The following is a 17,024-nucleotide window of genomic DNA, read 5'->3' on the forward strand; positions in this document are numbered from 1 at the left end:
CGCGCAGGTGGACGCCGGAGCGCACCGCTCAGCTCTCGTCGCCTCTTATTTGGTCCCCCGAGGTCCCGTGGGCGAAAGGTGGCGGCGATTTTTTCGGCGTGGGTGGGGAGGAGGGGAGCAATTCTGACTTTCTGTAGTGACAGGAAGTTGGAAAATGAAAGTACAGTAACTCAGTGCTTACCAAGGCCCGGTGAGGTTGCACCTCTTCCCCTGGACTTTGATCTCCTGTGGGGCACGCGCGGCCGTCCGTGTTTCTTCCTCTCCCCAAGCTCGCTAGTCATCCGGTGTCGAGTTTCATTTCTTTTGCTATTTCGTTCCAGCGGCCCCCCGCCCCTCTTTACTTTCCGCCTTGTGCACAGCTGCATCAAGGCTGGTCGCTTCGTTCCTGGGAAGATCAATTGGAAACATCTTTCGGGGCGGGATAGTAACTGGCCTTGGAAGGACATAGGGCTGTTGTTGACTGAAGTAGTCAAAAGTACACACTTGACTTTTTCTCCAGCTATTGCTCTTTGAAATTTGGGGAATTTAAATAAAGATTCTGGAGTTTTATGCCTCATCAGAATGGTCTGCCCATCTCTTTGGTTGATAGATCAGATCCTGTGTCCTCTTTTCCCACCCCCTGGCTTGGAAAACGGTGCTTCAATATTTAGGCTTGGCAGCGGTGTTTTCATTAAAATGTAGTATGATTCAATATTTTCCCTTCAGGAACACTCTTCTCTTTGATTTTACTTAAACATTAAAACTGCATAAGTGGAATCTGTTCATTCCTAGTGAAGTAGTGTCTTCAAGTTTTATTGTAAGAATATTGCAAGGACTGCAGGATCCTATACAAAGAGAATATTTTTTTAGGAGCCTGTGTAGTTAAAAACGTCTGGTTACTTTTGGTTACTTTTTGACAACGGTGAGTATTTTGATTGGAAACTAGGCTTGATACTTGGTTTTAAGTAGCAGACTGAAGAAAATTTGGAGACTTTGTGTTTTTTTGGGTCTTAGCTACTGTCTCTGAAAAATAGTTGGGCTATGGGTCACCACAGCAACTGGACTGTGTGTATTATAAACATGTTTAGGGTGGAAAAGGTTTTATTTAATGGAGACTTCCTTTCCTTAATACATTACTTCAACATGCTCTCTCAATTTAGCACAGGGATTGGTCTATCTTTGAAGTGTTAAAATAGAATCAATTATGTTTTCAGCCTTTACTACCTCAAAAATCAAACTCCTTCATTTGGACCAGTTAAGTGTTTTCTTCCTTTGTTATAATTTTAAACTTTAAAAATTGCAATTGTAGAAAACTCGAGATTCTTGTGAGAAGGAAAATCAAGTAATTTTCCTTTTTTTTTTTTTTTGATAAGAATAAAAGGTTTGGTTTTGTTGTGTTGTGTTTTTGTTTTTGTTTGAGACAAGATCTCACTCTGTTGCCCAGGCTGGAGTGCAGTGATGTGATCTCTGCTCACTGCAACCTCCATCTCCCAGGCTGAAGCCATTCTCCCACCTCAGTCTCCCGAGTAGTCACGCACCACCATGCCCGGCTAATTTTTTGTATTTTAGGTAGAGACAGGGTGTCAACATGTTGTCCAGGCCGGTCGTGAACTCCTGAGCTCGAGCTCCCTCCTTGGCCTCCCATAGTGCTGGGATTACAGGCATGAAGCCACCACGTAGTTTTTAATAACTGTGTTAGGGGATTTTTTTCTCCAGCCCTTTTTTTTTTTTTGAGACAGGGTCTTGCTCTGTCTCCCAGGCTGGAGTGCAGTGGCGTGATTTCAGCTCACTGTGGCGTCCGCCTCCCGGGTTCAAATGTTTCTCCTGCCTCAGCCTCCCGAGTAGCTGGGATTACAGGTGCCCACCACCATGCCCAGATAATTTTTGTATTTTTAGTGGAGACAGGGTTTCACCATGTTGGCCAAGGCTGGTCTAGAACCGCTGACCTCAAGTGATCTGCGCTCCTTGGCCTCCCAAAGTGCTGGAATGATAGACATATGCCCGGCCAGCTCTCTTTTATATATGATGAAATCATTGAAGATCATAGTTAATACCACACTTTTTGAAACTAACATGAAGAGTTTTGACTTAACTATATACGAAGACGTTAGGTGCTTTTCAATCAAAAGAATAACAATATCATAATTGAATTAACAAAATATTCCTTTAAAGTACCCCCTGAAAATGTCCATTTTATATCTTTGTTTTTCTCAAAATCATTTCTAATACTTCAGTCTAAAACCTCAAAGCCATTTTTTCTTTTTTTTTTTTTTTTTAAGAGGGAGTCTCTGTTGGCCAGGCTTGAGTGCAGTGGCGCGATCTCGGCTCACTGCAAGCTCCGCCTCCCAGGTCCAAGGGATTCTCCTGTCTCAGCCTCCCGAGTAGCTGGGACTACAGGCGCCCACCACCACACCCGGCTAATTTTTTGTATTTTTAATAGACACGGGTTTCACCTTGTTAGCCAGGATGGTCTCCATCTCCTGACCTCGTGATCTACCCGCCTCTGCCTCCCAAAGTGCTGAGATTACAGGCGTGAGCTACTATACCTGGCCAAAGCCATTTTTCTTTTGCTGTCCACAACCTTCTATCGTAGACACACTAGATGCTAAAGAAGCATCAGCGTTTTCCACAACAGCTCAGTTCTACCCTAAAGCAGCCAACAGCTCACCAGCGTTTGACTGAATACATGCTGCTCCACTGATAACCAACAGGGAAGGTGCAAGTTAACTGTACCATCTGGGGAACACCTGTATTTTGGGGAATCTCCTTGAGTGCTCATTATGGGGACATTAATTTGTTGTTTTTGTCTTTTTAGATGTATAGCCGAGGCTTTAAACTTACAGGGCTCAAATGTTATCTACATAATAGGTATTAAGACTCTAGGATTCGGGTGTTGGAATTTTTTCAAAAACAAATGGAGTAATAGGCACCCCATTTGTGTAGGCTAGAGACTCCCATTCTCTGTCTTTCCTTCATCATCTCACAAATGGATTCATACTCCACCCCTAAAAGCAGTCTTATATGAAGGTGATGTCTGGAAATGTGGAAATTGAGTTCTTGGCTTAAGATAACATTTACTAGAAAGTAGTTTTAACAGGATTAGATTAGAAATAATTGTTTAAGTGGGAAAACTGTGTTGTAGAACAGTAACTTGCCATCATTAGGCATCAGAAGGAAGGCCTATCAGGTAAACTCAGAGACATAACAGGGAACCCCTACCTGCCTCCACCATGCTTAACGGATATAGTATAAAACCACTATTTTAGCCCCGCTTAAGTGAGGCTATGGGGAACTATGATTTCCAGTGGGCACGGTTATTTGGCATTAAGGTAGCACTTCATATTTGTGGATTATTATTGGTATCTAATATGTAATGCTTTTTTTTTTTTACAATCAATCAATGATGTGAGTGCTTTTATCCATTGGGAAAGTGGTTTCCCTAATGGATAGAGTATGTGACTGTGATGAAAGAGACTTGGGACTCATGGCCTCAGCTTTTCCATGAATTCTCACTGTGGGCAGCATCTCTCCCTTTCTATCCTTTATTATTTTTGCATCGTTACTTTTAGATGACTATCTCTGTACAACCAGCTTCAAAGTGATAATCATGAGGATTATTGGAGGACATTCTCAGTGTTTCAGAAAAGTTATGGAAACTCAACTATTTTCCACTACAGTTTCTTATCTCTGCCCTTTTTGGAAGTAGGCATAGTTGACCCGTAAGGATCCCATCTTCTGTGAGTTGTTGTTAGAATTAGTCTTCCCAGACCTAACTTTTGTAATGTTTGTTGTGTTGTTTTAAACATCTTTATTGAGATATAATTCACATACCATAAAATTCATCTCCTTAGGTGTAATATGCTGTGGGTTTTGTTCAAGCATCAACACAATCTAAGTTTAGAATATTTTCATCACCCCCAAAAGAAACCCTGTACCCATTATATGTCATTCTCCACTTCTCTTCCCCCCCCCTTTTTGGCCCCCAGTCCTAAAGAATTACTAATCTATTTTCTATGTCTATGGATTTTCCTATTCTGGACATTTCATATAAGTGGAACCATACAATATGTGGTCTTCTGTGGACTGGCTTCTATTAGTCACTTGCATAATGTTTTCAAGGTTCGTCCTTGTGTGTGTGTGTCTGTGTCTGTACCTCATTCCTTTCTGTGGCTGGATGATACCCCATTATGAATGTGCCACATTTTATTCATTCATCAGTTGACAGACTTTTAGTTTGTTTCTACTTTTTAGATGTTATGAGTAATTCTGCTAAGAACATTACTGTGTAAGTTTTTGTATGGACATATTTTTCATTTCTTTTGGGTGTATACCTAGGATTAGAATTGTTGGGTCATGTGGTAAATGTGTCCAAAGTGGCTACACCATTTTACATTCCCACCAGCAATGTACAAGGGCTTCGATTTCTCTACATCGTTGCCAATATTTGTTATTGTCTATCTTCTTGATTATAGCCTTCCAAGTAGGCATGAAGTGGTTTCTTAGGTGGTTTTGATTTTTAGTTCCCTAATAACTGTGTGGAGCATTTTTTTTTTTTGGTGGTCCCCTCACAATTTCAGTCCCTTCCAACTACCCCCCAAAAAGAAGGTAGTAAAAGGAAGGGATTGCTGGGGTTCTGAGCCCCTTGGGCGATCAGAAAAGGAGCAGAAACCAAAACAACCACTGGATGTTACAGAGACTGACAATCAAGAAGTCTAAAGCAGAGTGGGAAAGGCAGGCAGAGAAAGGGGAAGAAAGGAGAAAGGAGAGGTACGAGATGCCAACTCCACCATTACCCATCCTAAGAGAGGCTGGAGAGAAAGCCTCAAACATTAAGAAGTGCTGGTCCTGAATGAGGGAGGTGGTGTTTGAGCTTGGAGGAGGAGGTCAAGAAAGTAAGGCCACCTCTCTTTGCAGAATGAGACCCCCCCCTTCAGCTCAGGGGCAGCAGCATCACAGACCATAGACACTTTCATCACTGTAGGCAACGTAGAGAAAGAAGTCTTCATGGTGTTCCTGGTAGAGCTGACCCATTGTGCCACTGGTGGGCAGAATGACATTGTTGACAGAGAAAAGCAAGGCATCCTCAGCTCGGAGATGAATTCGCTTCCGGATCAAAAAGTAGAACTGGGCCGGGTGCGGTGGCTCACACCTGTAATCCCAGCACTTCCGGAGGCTGAGGCAGGCAGATCATGAGGGCAGTAGTTTGAGACCAATCTGACCAACATGGTGAAACCCTGCCTCTACTAAAAATACAAAAATTAGCTGGGCGTGGTGGTGGGTGCCTGTAATCCCAGCTACTCAGGAGGCTGAGACAGGAGAATCGCTTGAACCCAGGAGGTGGAGGTTGCAGTGAGTCAAGATTGCGCCACTGCTCTCCAGCCTGGGTGACAGAGTGGGGCTCCATCTCAAAAAAAAAAGAAGTAGAACTGACCAACTGTGAGATCAGAAGGCACCAGGTATTTCTTTTTGTCCAGGTCTCCTATCCAAGCTTTGGGAGCTTTTTCTACTATCACTGGCACCCGGTCTGGGTATTTCATTCCAATCTTCTCGCTCTGGGAGCAGCGTGTGTCTTGAACGGATGCTCTTCTTTGTACACGAACTTCATCCTCCCGGGAACCAGGCTGAACTAGGCTGGGCTGAGGGAACCTGGGGGAGCCAGGATGGGGGTGGTGGTGATAGTGGTGACATGTGGGCAGATTCAGCCAATGCAGAACATTTTTTTGTGTGTTTATTGGCTATTTGTATATCTTCTTTGCTATGATGTCTTTTCAAATTCTTTACTTTTTTTTTTTTTAAGTTGTAGGCATTTTTTATGTATTTTGGATACAGGTTCCTTTTGTGATACATGGTTTGAAAATATTCTCCCATTTGGGGGATTGTCTTCTCACTTGATGGCATTATTTGTAGCACAATGGTTTTAAATTTTGATATAGTCCAATTTTGATCTGTTCTTGTAGTGTTTTAATGGTATTGATTTAATTTGTTTTCAAACTCTATTCTAACCCATTGAGATCTTATTACTAGAGAAAGGAAGGTTTTCTGTTTTTGTTTTTGTTGTGTTGTGAAGTATTCAATCATAGGATTCTTAGGACACACTTATATGGATTTGGCCAGAGTTTCTGCCCTAAAGAATTCTTCCTAATAGAAAGGTGTTTTGAAATTCTATGAGGAAAATACCTTTATGAGAGAGCATTCCTTGCTGCTCCTTTGCCTAAACCAATGGTTATCTGCCAGGATGATTTTGACTCGTAGGGGAATATTTGGTAATGTCTGGAGATATTTTTGATGGTCTCAGTGGGGCAGGGGGTGCTACTGGCATCTAGTGGGTAGAGGCCAGGTATGCTGCTAGACAAACTGCAGTGTACAGGACAACTTCCCACAACAAAGAATTATCTGGCCCCCAAAACCAATAATGCCAAAATCGAGAAACTGTGGCCTAAATAGGGAGATCCTGAAACTTAAGATACTAAAAGATTTTTCTTCAACCCATGTCTTGATAATCACATAAAGGTTGCTAATCAAAGGAGAATCTTTGCAGATGGAATCCCTGTGGACAGAACAGTGACAGAGAAATTAAGAGAACACTTTGTTGAATTCAAAATGCTGCCAATTTGTATGTAAATGACATTTATGGTGATGGAAACCAGTTGGAGCAAAAGTAGGTTATTCCCTACACCTCAGCCCCTGCGCCATCCTGAGATAGACACAAACACACTCGCAGGCAAATAACCAAATCGGGTTGATTTAGACAGATGCTGGAATGGTGGTCTCCTGAGAGAATACAGCAATGAGATTTTAGGATTCAAATTTAACAACAGTGATTGACAGTCACTAGTGATTGACAATCATTGTCTTTTGCTATAATTTAGGGAACTAGCTTCTCCTCCTTGCAAGTTGCTTGTTGCTTAAGGCATTTCTTAAGCAGCGTGGCATCCTTAAGAGTTTGGACTCTGGGTCCAGATTGCCTGGGCTTAGATCTTAGCTTCACCATTTCCTTGTGTGATGTTGGACAAGTTACTTAACCCGCTTATGAGTCAGTTTTTTCTTATGTAAAATGAGGATGCAGTAGTATCTACCTTATAGAAATGTGGGGATGAATTCATACGTTTAGAGCACTTAAAACAGTGCTTGACATACAGTGTTAAATAGGCTGTTAATATTATCACATATCTTATCTATATTGTTTCAGCTCATTGCTATGGACAGTGCTATCACCCTGTGGCAGTTCCTTCTTCAGCTCCTGCAGAAGCCTCAGAACAAGCACATGATCTGTTGGACCTCTAATGATGGGCAGTTTAAGCTTTTGCAGGCAGAAGAGGTGGCTCGTCTCTGGGGGATTCGCAAGAACAAACCTAACATGAATTATGACAAACTCAGCCGAGCCCTCAGATACTATTATGTAAAGGTAGTACACATCCTGATCTTACACTATACAGAGAACCTCAAGACAAAAATGATTCCTTCTTGGCTGGTCACGGTGACTCACGCCTGTAATCTCAGCACTTTGGGAGGCCAAGGAGGGTGGATCACCTGAGGTCAGGAGTTCAAGACCAGCCTGACCAACATGGTGAAACCCCGTCTCTACTAAAAATACAAAAATAAGTTAGCTGGCCGTGGTGGTGGGTGCCTGTAATCCCAGCTACTCAGGAGGCTGAGGCAGGAGAATCATTTGAACCCTGGAGGCGGAGATTGCAGTGAGCCGAGATCGCGCCATTGCACTCCAGCCTGGGCAACAGAGAGACTCCATCTCAAAAAAAAAAAAGAATGATTCCTTCTTTTCTGTTGAGGTTATAGATACCAATGTCCTAGTTTATTTTAATCCAGTGTATTTTGTAGCAGCAGTTTGGAATTAGGATACAAGGTATAAATGTTCAGGCTGTATTTCTACCAAATCTTTCTTTTCTTTTCTTTTCTTTTTTTTTTTCCTTTTTTTGAGACAGAATCTCTCTCTGTCGCCCAGGCTGGAGTGCAGTGGTGCGATCTTGGCTCACTGCAACCTCTGCCTCCAGGGTTCAAGCTATTCTGCTGTCTCAGCCTCCCAAGTAGCTGGGATAACAGGTGGCCACCACCATGCCCGGCTAATTTTTTATTATTTATTTATTTATTTCCTTAGTAGAGGTGGGATTTCACCATGTTGGCCAAGCTCGTCTCGAACTCCTGACTTCAGGTTATCTACCTGCCTTGGCCTCCCAAAGTGCTGGGATTGCAAGTGTGAGCCACCACACCCAGCCACCCCAGATCTTATTTATTAACTTATTCCCATTACACATATTTTATTCCTAATTACAGTTGTCTTTGAAAGAAAAAGTATGTACAGAATTGGAATATGACAAAAGCAATTTGAGATTCTTGAGGATACATAAATATTCTCGTGTGTGTCATAATTTACTTTAAAAATTGTGAAGCCTGGAGTAGTAGCTCATGCCTGTAATGCCAGCACTTTGGGAGGCTGCAGCAGGAGGATCACTTGAGCCCAGGAATTTGAGACCAGCCTGGGCAACACAGGGAGACCCCGTCTCTACAAAAAATAAAACAGCCTGGCGTGGTGGTGGTGTACACCTGTAGTCCCAGTGCTCAGGAGGCTGAGGCAGGAGGATCGCTTAAGCTCAAGTGGTCGAGGCTGCAGTGAGCCATGATCACACACCACTGCACTCCAGCCTGAGTGACAAGTAACCCTGACTTGGGGGAGGGGGGGCGTCATATATGTATATATATACACACATATATATCTACATATATATACTTGTTTTATATCTTAATTTTTAGTTTTAGTTTAACCCAGGGAATACAAATTAACACCTTATACCTTAAGTAGTAGTTGTTTATACACAGAGTTGGTTTTTTAGTTAAAATTGCTGAGATCTTAATTTCTTTCACTTTTTTTTTTTTTTTTTTTTTTTGAGACAGAGTCTCGCTCTGTCACCTGGGCTGGAGCGTAGTGGCGTGATCTTAGCTGACTTTAGCTTCTGCCTCCCAGGTTCAAGTGATTCTCCTGCCTCAGCCTCCCAAGTAGCTGGGATTACAGGCATGCACCACCACAGCTGGCTACTTTTTGTATTTTTAGTAGAGATGGCGTTTCACAATCTTTACAGGAGGCTGGTCTTGAACTCCTGATCTCAGGCAGTCCACCCACCTGATCTCCCAGAGTGCTGGGATTATAGGCGTGAGCCACCATGCTGGGCTCTTTCACAGTTAAGTGGTTGATCTTATCAGCTTTCCTGTCTGGAGATAAACTGGAATTTCTGAAGGAAGTAAGAACCTTAACAGATATTATGTTCTAAATTCCTTTTTTGCAGCTGGGCGCAGTGGCTCACGCCTGTAATCCCAACACTTTGGAAGGCCGAGGTGGGTGATCAGTTGAGGTCAGGAGTTCAAGACCAGCCTGGCCAGCATGGCAAAACCCCATCTCTACTAAAAATACAAAATTAGCCAGGCGTGGTGATGTGTGCCTATAATCCCACCTACTTGAGAGGCTGAGGCAGGAGAATTGCTTGAACCTGGGAACCAGAGGTTGCAGTGAGCTGAATCGCACCACTACACTCCAGCGTGGGTGACAGAGCGAGACCTCATCTCAAAAAAATAAATAAATAAATTCCTTTTTGCTTACTCAGGCTGTGTATGGGTTATACCTTTGGAATTGTTTGAGATTGCAGTTCAGGGACTTCTCACCTGTACACATACTTGGTTGAGAGTAGTAAGCAATTAAAATTCTTCAGCTTTTATGTAACATATTCGGTTTTGTTAATAAGACATTGAAGTGTTCTTGCCTTAACTTCTCCATAATAGTAGGGACAGTGTTTGGTATGGCTAGATGAATTTAGGTGATTTTGAAAGTTTTAAGTAAGTGACGTCTACTTCTAAAATGGAGAACCTTATTACACCAGCTTTTTCTTTTTTTTTTTCTTTTTTTTAGACCGAGTCTTGCTCTGTCCCCAGGCTGGAGTGCAGTGGCTTGATCTTGGCTCACTGCAACCTCCGCCTCCTGGGTTCAAATGATTCCTCTGCCTCAGCCTCTTGAGTAGCTGGGACTACAGGCGCACGCCACCATACCCTGCAAATTTTTTCTGTTTTAGTAGAGACGGGGTTTCACTATGTTGTCCAGGCTGGTCTTGATCTCCTGACCTCGTGATCCGCCTGCCTTGGCCTCCCAAAGTGCTGGGATTACAGGCGTGAGCCACTGCGCCTGGCCGACGCCAGCTTTTTCATGAACTATGGGATAAAAGTTTGTAAGAAAGGATAAGAATGCTGGTTTTTTTTTTTTAAACCTACAGAATATCATCAAAAAAGTGAATGGTCAGAAGTTTGTGTACAAGTTTGTCTCTTATCCAGAGATTTTGAACATGGATCCTATGACAGTGGGCAGGATTGAAGGTGACTGTGAAAGTTTAAACTTCAGTGAAGTCAGCAGCAGTTCCAAAGATGTGGAGAATGGAGGGAAAGAGAAACCACCTCAGCCTGGTGCCAAGACCTCTAGCCGCAATGACTACATACACTCTGGCTTATATTCTTCATTTACTCTCAACTCTTTGAACTCCTCCAATGTAAAGCTTTTCAAATTGATAAAGACTGAGAATCCAGCCGAGAAACTGGCAGAGAAAAAATCTCCTCAGGAGCCCACACCATCTGTCATCAAATTTGTCACGACACCTTCCAAAAAGCCACCGGTTGAACCTGTTGTTGCTACTATTTCAACCAGCCCAAGTATTTCTCCATCTTCAGAAGAAACTATCCAAGCATTGGAGACATTGGTTTCCCCAAAACTTCCTTCCCTGGAAGCCCCAACTTCTGCATCTAACGTAACAACTGTTTTTGCCACCACACCACCCATTTCGTCTATACCCCCTTTGCAGGAACCTCCCAGAACACCTTCACCACCACTGAGTTCTCACCCAGACATCGACACAGACATTGATTCAGTGGCTTCTCAGCCAATGGAACTTGCAGAGAACTTGTCACTGGAGCCTAAAGACCAGGATTCAGTCTTGCCAGAAAAGGACAAAGCAAATAATTCATCAAGATCCAAGAAACCCAAAGGGTTAGAACTGGCACCCACCCTTGTGATCACAAGCAGTGATCCAAGCCCACTGGGAATACTGAGCCCATCTCTCCCTACAGCTTCTCTTACACCAGCATTTTTTTCACAGGTAACTCGCTCTTTATGGTATCACCATTGCTTTCATTTATTTGCCCTTTTAAGCAAATCCAGAATTTATACACTCAAGTTTGCTTTCTTTTACTTAGGTTTGTCTTAGAAAGGTTATGTGTGACTATCATGTGAAAGTTAACCCATTTCTCATCTTAATTAGGATTGCTAAAATAGAAAGTTTGGAGTATTTTCTTAAAAAATTCATTGTTCTACAATTAAATAAATATTTTGATTTTTCTATTTCCTCCTAAAGAAAGTACACACGCTCTCTCGCTGTCTCTCAGTCTTATAAAACTCGTTGGTACCTTATAAAACAGTGATAATCTCAAGTTAGAAAACAGTAGGTCCTGAGAACCGTAAGAAAAATGACCAGTGTGACGTTGAGTAACAAGTTGGTACAGTTACTTTAGCTATTTATTAACCTGCTCATCTCATAGAACATTTTAATAGATTTTTCCCAGGCCTCATTATTTAAAAAAAACAAACATGTTGGTGTCTTGGTTACCCATTATTCCTCTGTACCTGAATTCCGGTTGGTTTTTCTGTTTGGAAAAGACTTTATAAATGTTGACTTAAAAAGAGGTTAAGCACCAGAATCTCAGAATTTACCACCAAATAACTCATCCATGTAACCAAAAACCACTTGTACCCCCAAAAACTATTGAAATAAAAATTTAAAAATTTTTAAGTAGTTATTATCACCTTTATCTTTCTTAGCTTGTAAAAATCATTTATGAGTTGTCATGATAAAATTTCAGACTTGGAGATACTTGGAGTGGAGGATAGGGCAATATTTAGGTTTGGGTTATTTGTATGCTATTTCAAGGATAAAACATCCTGGTAAGTCATTCAGTGAATATTTTTGCTTTGTGTATTACAGACACCCATCATACTGACTCCAAGCCCCTTGCTCTCCAGTATCCACTTTTGGAGTACTCTCAGTCCCGTTGCTCCCCTAAGTCCAGCCAGACTGCAAGGTGCTAACACACTTTTCCAGGTAATTTTGTAAAAGTCTGTCTTCTGTAGTTGGAGCATGTTAAATGAAGAAAGAGGCAAAAAGGCAGGGTCCCACTATTCAGTTTAATCATTATAAAACTTCTATTTAATAAATATTCCTTTTTTATTTTTTGGGATGGCGTCCTCACCATGTCGCCCAGGCTGGAGTGCAGTGGCATATCTCAGCTCACTGCAACCTGCACTTCCCAGGTTTAAGCGATTCTCCTGCCTCAGCCTCCGGAGTAGCTAAGATTACAGGTGTGCACCACCACACCTGGCTAATTTTTGTGTTTTTAGTAGAGACCGAGTTTCACCACGTTGGCCAGACTGGTCTCCAACTCCTGACCTCAGGTGATCCGCACACCTTGGCCTCCCAAAGTGTTGGGATTACAGGCGTGAGCCGTTGTGCCCTGCCCAATAAATATTCTTTAGATTTATTTTTGAATTTCCAAATGTTAATTTTCTAGCTGGCAAACAGCTTGGATAAATACAGCAAAGTTTCATTTTCATTATTTACTATTACATTTGAGTTAGACCAAGAATTGTTCTATACTGTAGGAGATTAAGAGCCCACCCCAACTTTTTGTCACTAGAAATTCTCTATTAAAAAAAATTTAAAAAAAAAAAAAAATGGGCCAGGCACTGTGTGGCTCATGCCTGTAATCCCAGCACTTTGGGAGGCTGAGGCAGGAAGATCGCTTGACCTCAGGAGTTTGAGACCAGCCTGGACAACCTAAGGAGACCTTGTCTGTACTAAAAATTAAAAAAAAAAAAATTAAATTAGGCATGGTAGCACATGCCTGTGGTCCCAGCTACTTGGGAGGCTGAGGTGGGAGGACCGCTTGAGCCCAATAGATCAAGGCTGCAATGAGCTATAATGGCACCACTGCACTCCAGCCTGGGTGACACAATGAGACCTTGTCTCAAAAAAAAACAAAATCCTCTCTCTCTCTCTCTCTCTCTCTCTCTCTCTCACTTCCTGTCTCTCCCTCTGTCACACACACAAACACACACACACACACACATTCACACATACGGGGAAACTCTGCACATAGGTTCCTTCTTTTAATTAAGGATTTTTTTTAATTTTTTTTTGAGATGGAGTTTCGCTCTTGTTGCCCAGGCTGGAATGCAATGGCGCTATCTCAGCTCACCGCAACCTCTGCCTCCCGGGTTCAAGCGATTCTCCTGCCTCAGCCTCCTGAGTAGCCGGGATTATAGGCATGCCCACCACACTAGGCTAATTTTGTATTTTTAGTAGAGACGAGGTTTCTCCATGGTGATCACTCTTGACCTCAGGTGATCCCCCCACCTCGGCCTGCCTCCCAAAGTGCTGGGGTTACAGGCGTGAGCCATTGTGCCCGGCCCAATAATTTTTTTTTTTTTAATAGAGAAAGGTGTTGAAAATGGTACATCAAACACTCCTGTTTCTCCCTCACTCAGAATTGATAATCAACATTTTATATATACGGTTTTTAAAAAGTGAATGTTGTATTATCTCTTCACCAAGGTGTTAGGAAAATTCTTGCCATTCCTAATAGGTTTAGCTATTATTTTGCCCAAAACACCTAGACGTTATAACTTAAAGACTTTCTTGGAGCCAATTCATTTACTTATTCAGGATTGACTATCTCTGATTTTGTTATATTTTGTAATTTAACTTCTCATTCTTTTAGAAATGGAATGGTAGGGAAAAAGAAGAAAATTAAAAATCTACTTCTGCTTTTTTTTTTTTTTGCAAACATTTAAAATTATTGAATAGGAAAAAAAGTTGAGAATTTTTCATATGTTTTTTCATTGCCACTTATGAGCAGATTGAGTTATAGAGTCAGGTGAGACCTTAAGCAAAGTCTAGTGCTCCTATAGCTTCAGCCTGGAATCTCCCTATAGAGCTGGCCTCAGAATACTTGATGGGGAACCTTTTTCTATTATGAACACCCTCTAACTATTCGTACCTTTCTGGATCTCTTTTTGAGGGTTTATGATTTGCTTCATAATTGAATTACACTCTGTAGTGCATATTGTCATTTTCTTGAACTTTCTAAAACCTTCATTTGAGGTTAATTGTAAACCTGTGTACCTTAGGATGTGAAGGAAGGTACAGGTTGTTCTTTGTTTCTACTCTATCGCGGTAAGTTGGAGAATGTTAATATTTAATATGTTAGGACAAATGATTTTTGTTTTTAGTTTTTGTTATGACATCATTATTCTTTCATGATAAACAGCCACTGCCTTTGTCCTGTAAGCCGTTGCAGAAGGCTGTTGTGTTTTGCCTCGGGTAATAGAGTAGGACAGAAAGTAAAAGTTGGGGTTGAGTAATGGGATGATAACGTGTTTTATTTTATTTCTCAGTTTCCTTCTGTACTGAACAGTCATGGGCCATTCACTCTGTCTGGGCTGGATGGACCTTCCACCCCTGGCCCATTTTCCCCAGACCTACAGAAGACATAACCTATGCACTTGTGGAATGAGTGAACCGAGGAACAAAGAACAGAGAGACATTCAACGTGATTGCGTTTGAAGTGAGCAATTGATAGTTCTACAATGTTAATAATAGACTGTTGTGATTTTTGCCATTCCCCATTGAAAGCATCTTTTTAGGATTGTCTTTGAATAGGACTCAAGTTGGACTATATGTATAAAAATGCCTTAATTGGAGTCCAAACTCCACCTCCCTCTGTCTTTTCCTTTTCTTTTTCTTTCGTTCTTTTCCTTCCTTTCTTTTCTTTTCTCCTTTCAAAATGTTTTGAGCTTTGTGCTGAAGAAATTTGTGGTGGGATTTAGTGGTTGTGCTTTGCAAGAGCAATGAAGAACAAAGTTACTCCTTCTGTCTGTTGGGACCCTTTGGCTAGGAAAAATTATGCTTAGAATCTGTTATTTAAAGAAATATTTGTGAAATGAATTGGTATCTTTAGGACTAAGTGTGCTCTGTAGAATGGCTTAAAATGAGCTGTTCCTAAGCAGGGGAAAAAGAAGGATCATTCCTATTCATACAAAGTAAGATTGGAGCAGTCATACTGGGGAGATTGTTTTGTGTGAACTATAACATGTGTAAGCAACTCCATGAAAAGGCATCTTGTTTACGTTTATTCAGGGTGGGTCTCATAGCCATATGTGTGATCCTGTCTGAACCTGTGAACAGAGCATGGAGCTAGTCTATTTCACTGTAGAAAGATTTTTAGACCTGGGGTTTAAGACAGTTTTTGGAACACCTTGTGAGAATGTGGGACTTCACATCTAGCACAGAAATGCTGTTTGCCCTCTGGGTGGTATGATTATATGCCCATGGAATACAGCATGCGCAAGGATCACTTTTAGGAGGATGAACTTGGATTTTGAATATTTGAAACATCTCTGAGTAAAAGATTTGATCAAATAACTTGAAACAACATGTAGGGGTTTTCTCAATGAGAAGATAACCAAGTGAAGGACCCTGTGTTTTTCCTGTTCATTTTACCTCATTTTCTGCTAAATATTTATCACCTTTCCTTTATGTTTAAGGTTGTTAGAGGTTATGATAGTTTTAAAGATGCAATTAGGAAGGTAGAATTCAAAGCGAAGCCTCCCCAGTCAGTAGCGAAGTAAAGATGTGCTTATTTCTTTCAACTTTTTTGTTTTTTAAATGGGAAAGAGCAGAGTTCATTTAGGAATGCTTATACATAGGGATTGGATTGTTCATATTAGTAGTAAAAAATGTAGGCCTTCTTCTCTACATTACCAAATTTTTTAAATATTACCATATGGTAATCAATGCCAGGTACAAATTTGTTGGTTCTCCATACTGAATTGATATCAGTATCACAGTGGAGTCTTTTGAAAAATTTGGCATTAAAGTCCAGGATTAAATTATATGTTGTCACCATTTACCACCACTACTACCCTCCCCCACCAACCTCTCCCACTGGTTAAACTCGTCTTCTAAGCCTGTAGAATCACATGAACTAAATGGAATGAAGGAGTAAGGACTTGAAGGCTCAAACTGACACTGTTACAAACTAGCATCTTCAGATGCGTGGTATTTACTTTAAATGTGCTTAGATACGTGTAGAGAAGCTCTTGTATAAGAAGACATCTATGCTAGCTTAGTAGTAGTAGAGGGAACATATTCAGTGAGCTGCCTTTGTATCTGTAGTGTCGGAGACTTGTTACTGGTTCATTTGTGGTTATCAGCTGAAGGTTCTGTTCCTGAGATGTGCAATAGTAGTGTTGAAAGGTAGCGTTTAATAGTGATGGGGAACAGACATATTGGACTTTTTTTCCATATTGAATTATTTAGTTTGCATGCCTGTTTGAAATTGGACCTCTCAGCAGCACTTTGGAATAGTTTTATTAGGTTAACATTTTGTACATTAAATAAGTAGATATAGATGGTTGATTTAACTAGATGTGTTAAATTTTGAAAGCACAAAGGTATTTTATCTTTTTGAATTAAAGGAGAAAAGCCATTGATTTGTTTTCACAGATGGTATTTTTCATAATTAACTGTCTCAGCACAGAGGTACCTTGGAACCAAGGCCACCATTGAAACTCAGTTGAAGCAACTTCCTAGCAAACCATTTTAGTGAGTCCTTTTTGCATAAACCTATAGCCTCTGAGAGGTGTAAGGCTGTCACAGATTGGTGATCTGCTATCTCTTTGAGATCAACTAATTTGGAGAAATGTATGTGTGCGTATCGTTTTTTAAGTCAAAGTTTACAACCTTGCTGCAGGTGTATGAGGCAGACAGTTCAGTTTATAGACTACCTCCTTCCTGGAAGAGTCTCAGCTTCGTATTCTGTTGAATATCCGCAGAATTCTTAGTGTGAAAGGTGATGTACCACTTCAGATCAGTTTTCACTGGAGAGACTTGTATTTGGTAGCTGTAGCTCGTATCCATCCCTAGTCACTTTGCCAGGATGAATGC

At 41.3% G+C, this 17,024-nt stretch overlaps 1 protein-coding gene across 1 annotated transcript in view; it reads left to right on the plus strand.

Annotated features, from left to right (window-relative positions):
• The window catches only part of ELK4 (ELK4, ETS-domain protein (SRF accessory protein 1)), a 68,701-nt gene extending 53,678 nt beyond the window's left edge, over window positions 1-15,023 (plus strand). The window contains exons 2-5 of the mRNA XM_011990400.1: window positions 7,169-7,384; window positions 10,251-11,123; window positions 12,006-12,122; window positions 14,474-15,023. Of these exons, the coding sequence (XP_011845790.1) occupies window positions 7,178-7,384; window positions 10,251-11,123; window positions 12,006-12,122; window positions 14,474-14,572 (1,296 nt within the window). The 5' untranslated portion in view covers window positions 7,169-7,177 and the 3' untranslated portion in view covers window positions 14,573-15,023. The remainder of the gene's footprint in view (window positions 1-7,168; window positions 7,385-10,250; window positions 11,124-12,005; window positions 12,123-14,473) is intronic.
• Window positions 15,024-17,024: the final 2,001 nt, after the last annotated feature.

This window comes from Mandrillus leucophaeus, unplaced genomic scaffold (assembly GCF_000951045.1).
Source record: "Mandrillus leucophaeus isolate KB7577 unplaced genomic scaffold, Mleu.le_1.0 Scaffold38, whole genome shotgun sequence".
Classification (NCBI taxonomy): Eukaryota; Metazoa; Chordata; class Mammalia; order Primates; family Cercopithecidae; genus Mandrillus; species Mandrillus leucophaeus.